The 19,146-nt window shown below is 42.9% G+C and overlaps 1 protein-coding gene across 1 annotated transcript in view; it reads left to right on the plus strand.

The window, feature by feature from the left end:
* Positions 1 to 1,192: 1,192 nt before the first annotated feature.
* The window catches only part of SLC25A33 (solute carrier family 25 member 33), a 28,960-nt gene continuing 11,006 nt past the window's right edge, over positions 1,193 to 19,146 (plus strand). Inside the window, exons 1-2 of the mRNA XM_036823973.1 lie at positions 1,193 to 1,494; positions 11,288 to 11,467. Coding sequence (XP_036679868.1) covers positions 1,439 to 1,494; positions 11,288 to 11,467 — 236 coding nt within the window. The 5' untranslated portion in view covers positions 1,193 to 1,438. The remainder of the gene's footprint in view (positions 1,495 to 11,287; positions 11,468 to 19,146) is intronic.

The raw sequence follows: 19,146 nt of genomic DNA on the forward strand, positions 1-19,146 counted from the left end.
GAAAACAAAGTGTTGGTATATTCTGTACCTGGTGCCTCTGGAGAGGGGTGAGAGTGGAGGACGACAGACTAAAGGGTTGAAGGGGTGGCCTGTGAGAGCAGGTAGAAGACTTTTGTTACAAGAGACGAAGACTTGAAACCAGCAGCAGCAGTGAAAGGAGCACAGAGAGGGGGATACTTTCGGAGAATTCCAGGAAACAGAAGTGCCAGGTGGACTTGTGGGGGGAGGTAGGGGAGAGATAGAGAGAGGAGTCCAAAGTAACAGGAAAGTTTCTGGCGTTGGTGACTGTGCAGATGGTGGTGTCACCATCTTCCAAGACAGGAAATACAAGAAGCAGACAGGTTTGGGGGAGGGGAAGAATTATGTCTCGAGTTCTGTTCAGGACATTTATTCATTCGTTTCTTGGGCATTACTAGTGGCAGATACCTTGTCAGGAAACACCGTGAACAAAAGAAACAAAGTCCCTGCACTCCTGAAGCTTACACTTCAGGGGCGGAAGGACAGTTTTTACACAAATAAAAGAACAAAGTAACTGCAGAAGCCTGTGTGAGGAAATTAAGCAGAGTTGTGTGGTTGAGTGTGCTGCAAGGGAGGCCAAGGAAGGCCTGTGTGTCCAGACTTGGAGTTAAGAAGTTGCCAGGCTGAGTCTGACGGTGACCCAAGGACATACAAGCAGAGAAGCAGCTCGGATAGAGAAGCTCAGAAATCTGGGCTGGAGATGATCAGAAAAAAGGCCAAAAACCGTATCGCAGCATATAATGCTATTTCTAGAAAAATCAAAGATACACAAAATGATACCACGGGTACACTGGGGGTTAAGGCTATTTGGATCTTGTTTTTCCCCTAAACTGGGTGATGAGTACAGAGGTGTGAGATGTCATATGTAATTTAAATACTTTTTTACACAGCGTATCACAAAGTAAACTGGACTAAAAAAAGGAAAAAAGGCCAGGCGCAGCGTCTCACTAAGCTCAACGAAGCCCCGTTTTTGTACCTCCCTCATCAGGGACCAGGCAGCCTTGGCCGGTTCTCGCTTCACGCGCATTGGCTCAGGCAGTCGCCCCGCCCATGTCCGCCCGCCAGCCAATGGGCGTGCGGGATCCGGGTCCACACCCCCGCCGCGCACCGCCCCGGGTCCGCGCCGCCGAGTGACGTCACGGCCCGGCCCCCGCACGTGACAGCCGCGCGCCGGGCTCCGGCTGGCTGCTGGGCTCCCGCTGGCTGCCGGGCTCGCGCCGCAGAGGCAGGTGAGGCGCCTGTGGCCACGCGGCAGAGGGCGCGGGCCGAGGGAGCCAGTCGTGGGGGCGCGCGCGCATGGAGGCGGTGCCGGCGGCCTCCTGAGGACAGCCGGGAGAGCGGAGCGGCCACCTCGTGCATCCGTCAAGCCGCCTCGAGCCCGCGGCACCCGGCGGCTGCGGGCCGCGGAGCCGGCGCGGCCATGGCGACGGGCAGTCAGCAGAAGGAGAACACGTTGCTTCACCTCTTCGCCGGCGGGTGAGTGTCCCGGCCCGACTCCGCGCCCCCGCCCCGCGCCCTCGGTGCGCCGGGGCCGGTTACCGGCCCTCTCGGGGCTGAAGCTCCGCCTCCCGAAAGAGGAAGTCCCGGCGTGGGGGTGGTGGGAAGCGTCGGGGTAGAAGGGCCTGTCCCACCTCCTGGCCGCATCCCCGGAGGGTGATTTTACGCCGCGTGCGCCGCGCCCACGCCCACCCCCATCCCCACGGCATCTCCAGCTTTTTCTCCTTTTAAACAGTTAGTGGCTGGTCTGACGAGTGTCACTCGGGGGCCGTCCTGCCTGGCCACGCTGCGCTTAACGACCCTCTGCCTAGATTCTCCTGCTGGGCCTTTTCCCGAAGGCTCTGGGCGGTCTTGGGGATGCTCCGTTTGGCCCGGGAGTCCCTCAGGGTAGCGCAGGGGCGAGTTCAGATGGTCGAGAGGGCTGCCGGTATTGGGCATCAGCAGGGGCCTGGAAAGTGCTAGTGAACCGTGATGCTGCGGTCAACAACCTGTGGGAGAGCAGTCGGGAAGGTGTGCTGAAATGCTTCTCACCTGCTGGTTGAAGCGTCCAACGTCAGAAACAACATTAAATCTAAGATGTGCCCTGTTTTGAAAGTATCATTAGTTTGATCGTCATGGCACCTTGTATTTTTTCAATGGAGGCAACGTATTTTTAGGGAGGTGGGGTGGTAGGGGATTAGGAGGGGAGCTGGTGTTTTTGTTTTTTTTCAGAAAATAAAAGTAAAAATGTTTTGTATTAGTAATTTGTTTTCTTTTAATGCAGTCTTTGGGTCCTTTTGGAGTCTTCTAGATGTTTGGAGTCTTATTTGAGGACCTCACAGGCCTGGCACAGCCATTTTTAAGTGTAGGACATTCTGCATAAAGTAGAATTTATCCTGGATTATTATCTTGATTTGTGTATTTTAGTTGCAGCTTAGTGTTTTAGTTACTACCCAGATATGTTCCTTATTACAAACAAGTAATGGTTGAGAATTTATTTGCAAAAATGAGCATGATGAAAGTGTTCCTGAGCGCTCTGTACTTTTTATCGTAGTGGATTACCCAGTTACGTTGTTTCTCCGGTCAGAAAATTGGTTGTTCTTCATACACAGGAACGATTTCTCATTCAGCTCTTCCCTATCAATCCCCCTCCTTTTGCTTCATCTCCCCCTTGATACTTACTTTGAGAGTAACACAAGGTTTGGGGAGGGATTCCTAAATTAAGAGTACATTAATTTGTCATTGTGGGGAATTTTAAACAAGTTGACCATGTTATTTAAGTCATTTCTCAAGCTAAGAAGGATAGCTAATCTTTTTTTTTTTTTAATGATTTTATACTCAGTGATTTTGATTTACAGTTTTTAAGTGAGGTGGTCTTTTAAAAAATTCTTGTATTCCGAACTGGGAGAGTTACTTGCTCTGGAGCAGCCTCTGTGAGGCTTGCTTGGTAATTGATTCCCCTGTCGACATGAATCTCCCTACACGCCCTTCACAGTGCCCTCTGGCTGCTGATTCTCCTCCCGGAGCACCAGCCTCTTACCTTGTGATGGAGGAAAACTGCGATAGCCAGCACAGCTCTGGACTGATTGAAACGTGGAGTTTATTAGAGTGGTGCCTGGGGCTATTGTATTTAATAGGTTTCCTTTCCTTCATTAGCAGTTCCCGGGATTCCTTGCAGATATGCAAGAAAGAAAATAAATCTTCGAAAAGGATGCTTTCAGAGTAACTAATTGGATTTCTACTCATTCCCACTAGCCTAAAATATACTACTTCCATTTCTTTTAGGGAAGATCATTAAAGGAGCTAAGTATCCAATGGATGTATCATGAAGTTAAAATCAGTCAGTGCAGTGGTCCCCCGCTGTGTGGTGGAAGTCTGTGCTGCTTTGCTCCAAGTAACTAGTTTCCACTGTTAAGCTGGCCTCTTTCCAAAGAACTGAGTACTTTCTTTGAAAAGGAGTCAGAGCCCCTGCTTTTTAAGGGGGGCTCTGTGACATTTCTCCTGATTATTGAATAGCCATTGGAAACTAACATCAAACAAGTTTAATGCTATAACTAATTAATGATACTGAGTAAATATTTTTATCAGGTATAACAGGCTTATGAATAGTTGAAAATTAATTTTAGATCCTGGAAAGTAAAAACTACACCCAAAATAACTCGCTGTCTTTTAAATTTCTTAAAAAAATTTTTAAGCAGTTTTGTGTGTTCTTCGCAAGGCAAAAATACTCCGAAGTTAACCTGTAATAGTCATCTTTTTAATATAGTGTTGCCCTTTAAGAAAGAAGAGAACTGGAGGAGAAACACCCACAAACCAACACCTAGAAATAAGCACTTTAGAATCAGGTCTGTGTGTGTATATGTGCACCAAATGTAATTTCATAGTTAATTTTAAAATAGGCTCCCATTCTTTATACATTGCTTCCTCCTTAGAAATATGTTGGGTTTTGATGGCAGCATGGTAGTGAATTCTCTGAATGTAGTCCTAATCAGTCGTTACTGTTCTGTGGTTGCAGTGAAGAAGGTAAACACAGTTTCCAAGCCCAGTGACAGGAATTCAGGGAGGCTCTTATAGTGATTTATGACAGGGCTACCTAATTTATTCTGATTACATGATTTCTTTCTGATCTTTCATTGCTAATTTTTTGCCGTTATAAACTGGACATCCTTATGTGTACCTGTGTAGTTGTCTGATTAGTTCCTTAGGATAAACCATTAGAAGTACAATTGCTGAGTCAAAACACATTTTTAAGGCTTTTGATAGCTACCAGCATCTTCATAAGCCATCTGTTAGGGTGGTTTGCTTCTGTGTGAGGGAACCTCATTCATTTGATGTCGATTTTTAGTATTTTTAGGGATTCTGCTGTTTTCTGCTTTCTCTCCTCCTATCCCCAAATCTGGGTAGTATTGTTGTCAAGACAAAAAACCTAAACAAATTTTATTGTAAACCTATCATTCCTTTTCTACTGTTTAAACCAGACCATTAAGAGAACCACTGAAATCCTCCGAAGTGGCCCTTCTGTGTCTAGGCCTTATGTCTGTTGAGAAAAATCTCTTCTTAAACTTCCCCTGTCAAATGACTTGGGGATTCTGGTTGTGCGTGTAGTGTTGGTGATGTCCTTCGCCTGCTGAACAAGCAACAACGTGGCAGGGTGGCGATTCAGGAGAGTACTCAGCACCTGAAATAGCTGTGCTAAGCTGCCCTTAGATTAGAGGTTGATGGCCTCGATAATATGCATTGTCTTATTTTTATGGCATGGTTTTGTCATTAAATGTACTTACATAGCCTTTAAAATGTATTTTAATGGGGATATGGTATGTCTTTAAGGTTTTTAAAATATGTAACCTAAGACAATGTTCATAATTCAGTATTTCCCCCCATTACGGACAGCTGTCACCTGGTGTACTCCTGTACTGTCCTTGTCCCTACAGATTTAATCTGTATCAGCTAATGGTTAGTTTTGAAGTGTTAGGCACATGTTAATATATCTGCTAAGGAACGATGTAGAGAAGATGCAAGATTTATTTGCAATGATGAAAGAAGTTTTGATATAGTGTGCCCATTTATCTTATATAAGGCTTATATAAATGTATTAAGGCTATAAATTGACTTTGATTTCATCCAGTGTATTTTATATATGTGACATTTTTAAAAAATGTATTGTGTTTGGATGAAAGATTCCTGCTAGAATTTAAGCTTCATGAGGGTAGCACCCATGTCTGTTTTCTTCACTGGTCCATCCTAAGTACAGTGCCCACCCCACATGTTAGAGATACTTCACTGATACTTGTTTAATGAGTAACTAACTGATGTGGCCTGTTAAATTGTCCCAAATAAAGAAAAGCAGTACTTTATTTGCGAATTATGAACATGGTTCTGTAGTAAGATTTGCTGAAACTGAATTGGCATAAGGTAATATTATTTTGGATTTGTGTATTTGTGAAAGATAATGATTCTTTTCAGATTCAGCAGGTACTGTAGAGGGTTTTTTCAATAAATTTATTTATTTTATTTATTTATTTTTGACTGTGTTGGGTCTTCATTGCTGCACGAGGGCTTTCTCTAGTTGCGGAGAGCGGGGGCTACGCTTCATTGCAGTGTGCGGGCTTCTCATTGCGGTGGCTTCTCTTGTTGCAGAGCACGGGCTCTAGGCGCGTGGGCTCGGTGGTTATGGCATGCAGGCTCAGTAGTTGTGGCACAGGGCTCAGTAGTTGTGGCTCGCAGGCTCTAGAGGACAGGCTCAGTAGTTGTGGCCCATGGGCTTAGTTGCTCCATGGCATGTGAGATCTTCCCGGACCAGGGCTCAAACCCATGTCCCCTGCATTGGCAGGCGGATTCTTAACCACTGCGCCACCAGGGAAGCCTGCAGAGTTTTTTTATTCGGGTGCTGTTTCAGATTTTTTTTTCTAAATGAGGTAGAATATAGAAAATGGCATCTAAAGGATAGTTAGCTGCATCAAAAAATATGCGTTTTGCTTTTACTGAGTGAATACAGAATTTGCATAATCAAAATCTTCTAAGCCCTATGCTAGGGATTCAAATAAAACATTCCAGATAATTATGTATAAAGAGGCACTCTTTTTTTTCAAGTAGTGACAATAGAGGTAGCAGATGAAAGGAGGAAATTACCAAAAGCTCCAAAGATTGGGATCACAGGGTGTCTGGCCATATTATTAGTTAGTAGAATCCATATTGTAGTTAATGTATAAGCTGTGAGTCTGGAAACCAGTTTACTATCAGTTGGGTAGCACTTACAATAAAGAGCATCTTGGTCTTGGCTTTAGTGTCTAAAATGAGTGGAGTGTATAGAAAACAGCTTCTTGTTGAAAACCTCTAGGTTTTAAAATCCTCCTTGTTGCTTGAAACTCAGAGTTAAAAGGTAAAAATTTGTGTACATAATTTAAAAATTTTGTCTCTGATCACATAAAGATTGTAGATAAATGCAGTGTATATATTGTGGTAGTAATAGTCCTGTTTGTTCTGCTATAAAGTGGAGGGGAGGCGCCTAATCCACAGGTGGAGAAAACAAGCAAGGCCTGTGTGGGTAAAGGTAAACAGTTAAACACATCTTTATGTCATAAACACAAGACTTCAGTTCTGGGCAGGAAGAATGAGGGGAAGGGGAAGGAACAAGTAGTAAAAGATGAAAAAGGTGCAGAAAAACACAGGTAATAGGTTTTTTTTTTTTTAAGAAATTAGGCAAATAGGTTTCAGAGAACAACTACCTCTTATGGCTGCTTTGAGACATGTGTAATTTAACTGCTGAACAAGCAGCAACGTGGCAGGATGGTGATTCAGGAGAGTACTCAGCGTATTTTAGTGGTCTAAGATATGGGTATCCAATCAGAATTAGTCAGTTTCTTGACTGTGTGATGCCAGGACTGCGTCACTGTGAAACTCAATGTCGAATGTGACTTTTCCTGCCTTCTGAGCGTTGGCTACCAGGGCCCCCAGCTGAACCTACTCTAAGACTTAGAAGGAGGTGGCAGAATTTGGCTGACTGCCATTGACCGCTGCACCCCAGGCTGTATATGCAGAGCAGAAAGGTTATAGTTGTCAGCATTGTGGCGTTTGGAGTGTTGAGAGAGGCTTTTCCCGTCACTGTCCCCTTCCCTGTCACCAGCCCCTAATGGTCTGTATGTTGAGGGAGGTTGTGAGGCTGAGAGATGGGCACCTTGCTCTGTGTCCAGAGGCTTCCTGAAGGCGGGAGGCTGCTGCATTATCGGCCCACGCCAGCAGGATGAGAAGGGGCAGTGTGGTGTGCTTGGGAAGGACATAGGGCTGACTTCCTACCCAGTGCCAGTCTTGTTGCTTCGTGGTGGGTGTGGAAGGACACTAGTGGGCTCCATCGGCTTGGTGTCAAGGAGCATGGGGACCAGAGGAAGGAAGGACACCTAGTGCTGCCTGCAAGGTTCCCAGGCCAAGTTAGGCCAAAAGGAGATTGGGGGTGGACTGCTGGTGGGCCGAATACAGGGGTTCTCAGTGTCGGGGCTCTTGGGGAGATTGAGCACCACCCCAGGGAGGCCTGCGCACCATTTACACTGACTCATGACATTCGCCGAGGCCACCAATATACGTAACACATGGCCAGGTGGACCCACAGCTAGACCTGGACCATTTACATAAGACTGCTTCTCTCCCAGTCCTCGTGCCCAGAGAGCCCTAAAAGGAAGGGAAGAAAAAAAAGGCGAAAGAGCAGACCAAGTCCCCTCGATGTGTTCACGAGACTGAATTTGAACAGCTGCAAGGACAGGAGAGGCAGGATTCGGTGGAGCACAGCTGAAAAGCAGTGCCAGGGAGGACCGGCAGACAGAGCTGAGGTCTACACCGTCTCTGGATGGAGATTCCTGAAGGGCTCCGTTAATGCCTTCTGCAGAGTCGCGGTAGATGGGGCTTCATCCCAGCTAGTTGACCGGGTGAGGAGCCAGGCTAATATTGAAGGTCTTTGCATTGAAGAATTGAGAATTGACAGGACCTTTTTTTCCTACAAGGAATATAATTTGTTGTACCCTGAAGTGCTTTGGACCCAACTTGACTAAATATCTTTAGAAAATTTAGAAAGCCAATCTAGGGAAGGCAGTGTTTTGATTCATATGATGTTATCTCCTCAGACTGATGAATGTCCAGGACGTGTGGTTCATGAAGAAAGAAAAAGCAGTTGAACTGAAAGATTAACTTTTAAAATTCTGCTGTGAAATGTCTTAAATTTCAGGAAGAATCTTCTTTGGACAATTTAGTTTAATGTCAGAACTTGTCTTCTAATTAAGAGTATTTTAGTGAATTTGTATCCAACACAGCTTAATGATTTAAAATATCCTTTGGGGGGACTTCCCTGGCAGTCCAGTGGTTAAGACTCTGCACTCCCACTGCGGGGAGCATGGGTTCGATCCCTGGTCAGGGAACTAAGATCCCGCATGCCAACCTGCATGCCAAGCTGTGCAGCCAAGAAAAAAAACAACAGTCCTTTGGGTATTTTTCATCTAAGATTTTTTTTCCTGGTAGATGGGGAAGGGCTTAGCTACTGAGTTTACAGTTGGCAGTGCTTTCCCAGTTTTTAGTTGTTCCCCGTGACGCTGCGAGGCTGCCTCATCCCTCTCGTGGGAGAGGCACCTGGAGAGCCTCAGCTTGCCCTGAAGGAGGCCAGGACCTTTTCACCGCCCCACCCCTGCCCTGGGCACGGTGTGTAATGTGTAGAACGGTGGCTGTGGAGTGAGTGTGGCCCGCCATCGCCAGGAGGTGCCCAGCTCGCCTTCGGTGGGCATTCGCTCTGTTAGCAGGCACCGTCCGGCAGGCCATCCTCTGATCGGTGGCATTGGTGTGGATGACAGCTGGCCGAGGTAAGGAGCACTGCTGACCTGGGGGCAAACCAAAGGTGGTTGACCCGTGTCGTATTGGAACTTGTTGACTTTCTGATGAAAGAATTTACCCAAAGCTCTATTTATTTTATTTATTTATTTTTTTCAGCGACATGGAGTCAGGTTACTGACTTCAGATATTTCTTTATCTTACTCTGGAGCTTGTAAGTTTTCCAATGTTTAAAATGTTATACTGTTTTTCAAGCACATGGCTCTTTTTTAAAAATATTTATTTGGTTGCACTGGGTGTTAGTTGTGGCAGGTGGGCTCTTTAGTTGCGGCACGTGGGCTTCTTAGTTGTGGCATGCAAACTCTTAGTTGTGGCATGCATGTGGGATCTAGTTCCCTGGCGAGGGATCGAACTCAGGCCCCCTGCATCAGGAGTGTGGAATCTTAACCACTAGAGAAGTCCCGAACCTGTGTATTTTAATGCCAGGGATACAAAGATGAATACAACACAGGTCCTGATCTTCAGTGTTTTCCAAAGAGTAGAACCTGTGTCGCTGGTGGTATGGGGGTGGCTTTAGATGGTACAGGACATTGTTACCTAGAACCAGCCCATCAGACGTGCAGTTTCATGGATATTATTGTTTAAGAAAAGATGAAAGTAGGTATTCTAGGATAAATAGGTGAAAAATATTTAAATTTTAAGTTCAGGTAATATTTCAGCATGAACAAATTGTAAAGGGTAGTTTGGGGAACGCTGACCCACAGAGACAGTGCATCTAATGAAATCCCAGAGGATGAATTGATTAGTTCTGACTGAGGGAAACACAAGGACTTAATGATTAAAAAGTAAGCTTTAGTTTGATTTTCAGCAGAGTCCAAATTAATCAGATTTCAATGAAAATCTGGGTTGTAATAAACACTGATTTTCAAAACAGTAGCATTACCTGAATAACTATTTTGTTTCACTGTGAAAAGATGCATTCTCTAGAATATTCATTGCAACATGAGAGTGAAATTGGAAATGACATGAACGTCTAACGGTAGGAAATAGGTTAAAATATTATACACTGATAGAGAGGAATAGTATGCAACCATTACAAATGGTAGTGTAGGTGTACATTGACATGGAAAGACATTCACGATATCTAGATAAGAAGAAAAAAATGTGAGATTGAAAAGCCACTAATGAAAAGCCCTAAAGGATGTACTAACGTGTTAACAGTGGTTATCTTTTTAAGCTGCTGGGATTTCAACTAATTTTTTTTTTAACTCTTGGTATGCTCTAATTATGAGATGAACATAGGTACCTTTTTTTTTTTTTTTATTGGAGGCAGAAGCAGTCAAGGGTAGCTTAGGGTTAGGGTTAGGGTTAGGGTTAGGGTTAGGGTACGGCTTAGGGTTCGGGTTCGGGTACGGCGTAGGGTATGGGTAAGGGTTAGGGTTAGTTTTAGGTTTAGGGCTCGGTTTATGGTACGGGTTAGGATTGGGGTACATGTTAGGGTTAGTGTAGGGGTTAGGGTTAGGGTACACGTTAGGGTTAGGGTATTTATTAAACCTATCCCACTCTCTAGATACCACTTAGCACGTAAAGGAATATTTTTTTTTTTACCCTTTTTTTTTTTTTTCACACACACACACTGTATTTTATTTTTACAAGAGATAAATAGACTGACACCAAGCATTGTACATGGATGACCACAACAAAAGCAACAATGATTGCAATTACCAAACATGAAACACACTCATACTATGTCATAATATTGACATTCAGTCCAGCAATCCTCCACTGTAACAGCTCTTTTACTTTGCAGTGAAAATTGATTTGTATATTCTTTGCCTCTGAGTCCTTGTGGGATTTTTTTTTTTTTTAATTCAGACAGAAAGTCACAAAAATTATACTCATCCTCATCAGTTCACTCAGTCCCATGTAATTGATTTTTTTTTTCATCTTGATCTTTTGTTAGCACTTTTATGAGTTCATCAGTTTTTCATTAGAGTTCTGAAAATGCTTATTCATTCAGTTCAGCAGTACAGTCAGTTACCAGAAACCTGTACTTGTCAGAGTCTTTTCCATGAATTTCTTGAAGATGAAAGCCTTTTATAGGAACATATTTGCAAAAGCATCAGAGTACACCCAGAACTGTCTGTAAATGACAAAAGACTTAAAAATGACCACTGTTAAAGATTTGATGAAAGTTCATAATAATGCAGTTGACAAGAAAATTAGTTATTTCTGAGATATACATTTTAAAGTAATAACTAGGATTATGACTTATAACATTATACCAGAACATATAAGATTTTTAGAAATTTCATGTAATGTCTGAAACATTTATATTAACATATTTCCATACATATTTCCATACAAATACAAATATAAGATTTTTAGAAATTTCATTTTTTTAACAGAGAAAAGTTCAGTTTCCCGTTTCCTCTGTGTACAGAACAGTATAGCTTTTCTGATCCTGTTGTGATTTCTTCTCTTACAGGTGTGGAGGCACGGTTGGTGCTATTTTCACTTGTCCACTAGAAGTCATTAAGACGAGGTTGCAGTCTTCAAGATTAGCTCTTCGGACAGTCTATTATCCTCAGGTTCATCTGGGGACCATCAGCGGAGCTGGGATGGTGAGACCAACGTCAGTGACGCCTGGACTCTTACAGGTTCTGAAGTAAGTTCAGTCCCGGTTCCAACTCCTGCCCCCAGCCCCCCCACCCCCGCCCCCGCCCCCAGTGTCAATGCAGAATGTTCATCAGGCCCATCGGATGGAATGTTCTGTTTGTACAGGCTTTGTCCAAATTTAAGAATTAGGTTTCTGTACCAATACCTTTGAACTTTGACCTTGCTCTCTTGGCCTGAGGGCTCCCGGTGTGCACGTGATCATCGTCCAAGGACAGTTAAAGTAAACCTAACAAAGCAAACCCAACACCCGTGTTTAAACTGTTGCATCAAAGTGTTGCTCTTGCCCCAAATCTTCTGAGGGCCAGCGAGAAGCTCTGAGGTGGCAGAATGAAATTAAAATGTTTTAAATTACACAAGAGGAGGGTTGTGACTATTTTAAGAGGAAGTAATATGGAAATAAAATGTTACAATTTTTTACTTTTTATTTAGAAATAATTTTACATTTATAGAAAAGTTGAAGTATATATTTAGTAAAATGGTCTTTAAAATTTTTGTTTCATACCTAGGCTATCTGCCTAATTTATTATTTTTACTGCATTAAAATATCTCATTTGTTTACAAAGTAGCTAAATATTCTTAGGTCAAAGTTGGCTTATCAGTCTCTATGCGTAAGGCAAAATCAGTAATTCAGAAGAGCGCTTGGCAATGTCTGCGTTTTAGCTTGGGGCCTTGTGCTTTAAAAGAGATGTTCAGTAAATGATAGTTGAATTTGACTACACTGATATTCAGAACTCTAGCACTGATCATTGGGAGAGCATGGGTTCAAGAGAGACACAGCTGTGTATCAGTGTGCATGTTTAATTGGGAAGTGTTAGAAAAAGATGCAGTAAAATGGAAATGCTCTGTCTTAATAACCACAACACTTCGCACTTTGGGCAGAGTTCCGTCACGTTTTAGATAAGGTAGAATGGATTGGAAAGCACTTAACTTATTTTTAGGTACGTTTTGTTTGTAAAGCCGACTTCTGAGTCACTCAGGCACCCATGCCAAACACACGTACGAGGGTGCATCCAAGCTCGGGCAAAACTGGGCAGCAGGACCAGCTGCCGAGGGCAAGGTCCCAAGTGGGAGAATCAGAAACCCAACTAGGGGAAGAGGCGGCTGGTACCCAAGACTCGAGGAGAATCTCTCTTTTTTTTTTTTTTTTTAATTGAACGCTGAGAAGGGTTGGGGAGGCACAAAAGGCAGAAAGTTAGGGGCAGGCGCAGGGAAGGCGGAAGCACAGAGACAGGAGGCACGCTTTGCTCTCAGTAAGGAGAGAGACAAGCCCGTTTCCTCCAAAAACGTGGCTCTGAAGACACCCCATCTCAGTTCGCCTTTTTATAAGTGTAGTCACTAGCAGTGTCTCAAATGACACCTTTCTTCTGAGGAACTTAAAATGCTTTGGACCTAGTGAAACAGGTAGTTTGCCAACTCTGCTAACATCCAAGGTGAACTTCCTCTTACATGCTTGCCAACAACGCATGACTAGTGGATTCATCTACTTACTGTAACTGCGAAACTCCTGGCCGGAAGTTGAGGGTGTCACCGGGGCCAAGCCCGTAAGGTAGATGGGACTGCTTCTCTAGTTCAAGTGTTTCAGGATGCGTGTTCTGCGCCCCCAGTAACTCTGTCTCTCTATCGCCAGTAAATCTCTCTCCATGTATGTTTTTCCCCAATTAGGGCAATTGTTTACTAAAATGTAAACCAAAGGGGAAGAAAAGCCTCTCCATCTTTTAAAGCACATGAACAGTGCCCACACCGCATGCAAGACAACCCGTTTTCCTAAGTGGTCTGGCGAGAGACCTTGCCCCCTGCTCCATCCTCGGGAGCAGCGGAGAAACTTCTGCCCAGATGCCTCCAAGGCCCATGCCCCACCCCCCAGTAAAAGCCAAAGCTACCCCCGGGGCCTGCCGGTCTCAGCACCCCTGTCACCCACCCCTCCCATTACCTCCCTGACTTCATCTCCTCGTATTTCCCCTCCCAAACCCTTTTGGCTACACCAGCCTCCTGCTGTCCCTTTAAAAGACCGGGAACTCTGGAACATTCCACAGCAGGGCTTTTCTACTGGACATTATCTGTATGGCTGGCCCTCAGTTGTCACTTTTGCAGGAAGACCTTGCAGTGACCATGCTGTTGAAAACTGAGCCCTTCCATCATGCCCTGTGCCTCCGTCCTGCTTTATTTCTATCCACAGCACTCACCTCTATCCAACACACAGTGTAGTTTACTTATTTATATTGTTTCTTTTCTCTTCCTGCCCCCACCAGAACAGAAGTACCTCAGAGGCAGGGACTTTGGTTTGTTTTGACCACCGAGGTATCCCCAAGCACTGAGAATGCTGCCTGTCACACAGCAAGAATTCAGGACAAATAGAATGTGGCACATCAGTAAGACACTGAATATAAAGAGCTTGACACACACTGCTCCCCCCACCATGTAAATAATAAATATTAGCTGCTAGCATAATACATACTTTTTGTACTTTTGAAACATAAGAATTATAACTGAGTTTCTTGGTAGCCAAGGCAAAAAGGGGACTCTCATACTACATAATTCTCCTCTGGAGAAAGCACACTTGCTCTTTGGGGCAGATGTATGTCATTTCCTATTACTAAGTTCTGAAAGCAGTCTGTTACCCAGTACTTACATCAGACAGTGTACCAGCATAAGAAGCATATCTTTTAGGATGCTTTAATGGAGGCTGACGACTTTTCACTTTACCACCACCCTCCTGGCTCATCTGGGTCATTGGACTGCTTTCTGATTCTTCCATTAATCACCCCTAGGCTAGGGCAGTGATGATGGTCTTCAGAGCGGGCTCTTTATCCAGGAAATAGTAAACCGAGGACAGAGATCCAGGCCTTTTCTCTATGCCACAAAGCCCATCAAGGTTGTCCCTTCACAGTTTTAGAAGCCATTGGGTTTATCAGATGATTATTCATTTAAAACTAAGCTGCTTATTATTAGTCTTACTCTTCCAAGAAGTACTGCATTTATCTCTTTTTTTTTACTTGTTTTTATTTGTTTATTTATTTTATTTATTTTTATTTTTGGCTGCGTTGGGTCTTCATTGCCGCATGCGGGCTTTCTCCAGTTGCGGCGAGCGGGGGCTACTCTTTGTTGTGGTGCGCGGGCTTCTCTTGTTGCGGAGCACGGGCTCTAGGCACGTGGGCTTCAGTAGTTGTGGCACGCGGGCTCAGTAGTTGTAGCTCATGAGCTCAGTAGCTGTGGCTCACGGGTTCTAGAGTGCAGGCTCAGTAGTTGTGGTGCACGGGCTTAGTTGCTCTGCGGCATGTGGGATCTTCCCGGACCAGGGCTCAAACCCGTGTCCCCTGCATTGGCAGACGGATTCTTAACCACTGTGCCACCAGGGAAGCCCAAGAAGTACTGCATTTAAAGACTTAACAGACAACAGAATTTGTGTACAGGAAGTTTATTTTTCAAAGTACAGATCAGTGTTTGCTTGTGTCTCGTGTTAGGTTAACCTATTAGAGCAAAAATATTCTCCAATGGAGCATCAATTACCTTTATATTTTGAATGTAGTTACTTAAAAAGAAAAAAGGCAAGATGTTAAAACAATTAGGCTCTCACTATTAAATTTACCAAGGGGTAATTAATAATCCTTTTATTCAGGTATCTGCCTTAAAAAGTCTTATGACTTAATCTTTTTTTTTTTCCTAATCAGAACTCCTGTTCTTTAAACTACTTCAGGTACTTTATTTTTGTTTTTTGAAGTACCTCTTTAATCTGAAAAGTAGTATGTTAGTGAGGTCATTGCTGTTTTAAAAACTGATGGGTTCAGATGAGAGCTTTGTCCTGGGTTGGTCTGTGGTATGCATAGTATGATCTAAAATAGTGAAGAGAATGAAGCGCTCCAAACAGGACCCTAATTTCTTTCTGCATTTCTTTCCTAAATGAAAGTTTCTATGACTGTGGGAAAATTAGTCTGGGTCCTAACAAGCTGAGGAGTACCATTTATAGTAGGAACTTGATTGTTCCAGAAAAGTTTTGTAAACATCCAGCTAGGTTAGCAGTTTGAATTATGTAACAGATTTGACTTTTTGCCCACTGTTAATATGCGTAACTATGGAGACAGCCTTTCTGCAGTTCTTAAAAGGCCTGAGTCACTTGAGGACATGCATTCCCTACTGTATTATAGATGAGCGGCTCCCAGCTCCCTGGAGCCAGAGATTCCCTTAATTGTGTGTAGGTGACCCCTGGGCCGGCTGCACGGTGGACATTCATGGGGACCAAAGATGGAGTCTGAACTTTAAAAAATGTTGAATGTATTGACCGTTTGAAATCTTTTACATGCTATACTATAAGGTGTAGGTCACTTCAGGGTGTTATTTGAGAGAAGTTTTCGATGAGCGAGCCTGGCTTTTTAAAAGCCCAATCCTGTTTTGAGAAAGAGTAACAGTAAAGTATTTAAAGTTGAAAACACTAAACTCTGATGCCTGTATTAAGGACCAGATGGCTTGGTTTTGGCCAGTGTGAAAATGCACTGGAACTCCGTGTCCTTCATTTGGAGTGTTAGGTTTACAGAAACCCACGAATTGTCTTTACCCCAACCCTTGCTTCGCGACTTTGTGGGCTACAAACATGAGTTCAGTATTTTTATAACCTATGACCTATAGCTTTTTTTTAAGAACTTTTTTTTTTTTAATAATTTCTAACTTACAGAAAAGTTACAGGAACAGTACAAATAACTTGCTTATATACTCTACCTCAGGTCACTTGTTTTTAATATTTTGCCACATTTGCTTATTTGTTTTTGCTCTATATACATACAGTTTTTTTTTTTCTGAACCATTTGAAAATAGGTTACATGCATTATGTCCCTTTACCCTTAATTCTTTAGCATTTATTTCCTACGAAAAGGATATTCTCTTAAAACCACAGTACAGTTTTCAAATTCAGGAAATTTAATATTGATGTACTGCTTTTTAACTAATCTACAGTCTATATTCCAGTTTTATCATTTATCTATTGTTAAGCGATTGATTTAGCACAAGGGTTAAATTTTGTTTTAAAACTCTGTTCCTACCAATATGACTTCTGTTTTCAAAAACTTTTTCAGTGAGGCTTTCTGGGTTTTTATTGTTTCTTTAACTGCTTTATTAAGATGTAATCCACATGCCATGCAATTTGCCCACTTAGAGCACACAGTTCTCCTGTTGTAGTATGTTCAGAGTTTTGTGCTCCCATCACAACAATTCTAGAACGTTTTCATCCCCACTACAAGAATCCCCTAACCTGTTTACAGTCACTCCCCATCCCCAGGCCCCCAGCCCTAGACAACCAAGTACTAATCTTCCTTCTGTCTATATAGATTGTCTCCCGGATATTTCATCTAAATGAAATCGTACAGCATATGGCCTTTTGTGTCCAGCTCCTTTCACTTAGCCTACTTTTTTTTTTTTTTAAGATTTATTTATTATTTACTTTATTTATTTTTTGGCTGCGTCGGGTCTTAATTGCGGCACGCCGGATCTTCGTTGTGGTGCGCGGGCTTCTCTCTAGTTGTGGCGTGTGGGTTTTCTCCTCTCTAGTTGTGGCGCGCAGGTTCCAGAGCATGTGGGCTCTGTAGTTTGTGTCACGCAGGCTCTCTAGTTGAGGCGCGCCAGCTCAGTAGTTGTGGCGCATGGGCTTAGTTGCCCTGGGACCTGAACAGATATTTGGACACTCACGTTCATAGTAGCCAAAAGGCAGAAGCAGCCCAAGTGTCCATCCACGGATAAATGGGTGAACAACATGTGGGGCATCCATATAATGGATTTATAATTTAGCCTTAAAAAGAAGGAAATTCTGACACATGCTATAACATAGATGAACCCTAATGACACTGTGCTGAGTGAAAGAAGCCAGTCACAAAAGGACAAATACTGTAGGATTCTACTTGTATGAGATCCCTAGAGCAGTCAAATTCGTAGAGACAGAAAGTAGAAGGGTGGTTGCCAGGGCTGGGGTGGGGGGATGGAGTGTTAGTGTTACTGGGTATGGAATCTGTTTGAATTTTTGAATTTTATTTTATTTATATTTTTAATACAGCAGGTTCTCATTAGTTATCCATTTTATACATATTAGTGTATACATGTCAATCCCAATCTCCCAATTCATCACACCCCCGCCACTTTCCTCCCTTGGTGTCCATACATTTGTTCTCTACATCTGTGTCTCAATTTCTGCCCTGTAAACCGGTTCATCTGTACCATTTTTCTAGGTTCCACATATATGCGTTAATATACGATATTTGTTTTTCTCTTTCTGACTTACTTCACTCTGTGTGACAGTCTCTAGATCCATCCACGTCTCTACAAATGACCCAGTGTCGTTCCTTTCTATGGCTGAGTAATATTCCATTGTATATATGTGCCACATCTTCTTTATCCATTTGTCTGTTGATGGACATTTAGGTTGCTTCCATGACCTGGCTATTGTAAATAGTGCTGCAGTGAACATTGGGGTGCATGTGTCTTTTTCAATTATGGTTTTCTCTGGGTATATGCCCAGTAGTGGGATTGCTGGGTCATATGGTAATTCTATTTTTAGTTTTTAAAGGAACCTCCGTACTGTTCTCCATAGTGGCTGTATCAATTTACATTCCCACCAACAGTGCAAGAGGGTTCCCTTTTCTCTACACCCTCTCCAGCATTTGCTGTTTGTAGATTTTCTGATGATGCCCATTCTAACTGGTGTGAGGTGATACCTCACTGTAGTTTTGATTTGCATTTCTCTAATAATTAGTGATGTTGAGCAGCTTTTCATGTGCTTCTTGGCCATCTGTATGTCTTCTTTGGAGATATGTCTATTTAGGTCTTCTGCCCATTTTTGGATTGGGTTGTTTGTTTTTTTAATATTGAGCTGCATGAGCTGTTTATATATTTTGGAGATTAATCCTTTGTCTGTTGATTCGTTTGCAAATATTTTCTCCCATTCTCCCATTCTGAGGGTTGTCCTTTCGTTTTGTTTGTAGTTTCCTTTGCTGTGCAAAACTTTTATGTTTCATTAGGTCCCACTTGTTTATTTTAGTTTTTATTTCCATTACTCTAGGAGGTGGATCAAAAAAGATCTTGCTGTGATTTATGTCAAAGAGTGTTCTTCCTGTTTTCCTCTAAGAGTTTTATAGTGTCTGGTCTTACATTTAGGTCTCTAATCCATTTTGAGTTTATTTTTGTGTATGGTGTTAGGGAGTGTTCTAATTTCATTCTTTCACATGTGGCTGTCCAGTTCTCCCAGCACCACTTACTGAAGAGACTGTCTTTTCAGCATATAGATGGGTCTTGTTTTTGTATCCATTCAGCAAGCCTGTGTCTTTTGGTTGGAGCATTTAATCCATTCACGTTTAAGGTAATTATCAATATGTATGTTCCTATTACCATTTTCTTAATTGTTTTGGGTTTGTTTTTGTAGGTCCTTTTCTTCTCTTGTGTTTCCCACTTAGAGAAGTTCCTTTAGCATTTATTGTAGAGCTGCTTTGGTGGTGCTGAATTCTTTTAGCTTTTGCTTGTCTGTAAAGCTTTTGATTTCCTCATCGAATCTGAATGAGATCCTTGCCGGGTAGAGTAATCTTGGTTGTAGGTTCTTCCCTTTCATCACTGTAAATATGTCATGCCACTCCCTTCTGGCCTGTAGAGTTTCTGCTGAGAAATCAGCTGTTAACCTATGGGAGTTCCCTTGTATGT

The sequence above is a fragment of the Balaenoptera musculus genome, chromosome 1 (genome assembly GCF_009873245.2).
Source record: "Balaenoptera musculus isolate JJ_BM4_2016_0621 chromosome 1, mBalMus1.pri.v3, whole genome shotgun sequence".
NCBI classification, from domain to species: Eukaryota; Metazoa; Chordata; class Mammalia; order Artiodactyla; family Balaenopteridae; genus Balaenoptera; species Balaenoptera musculus.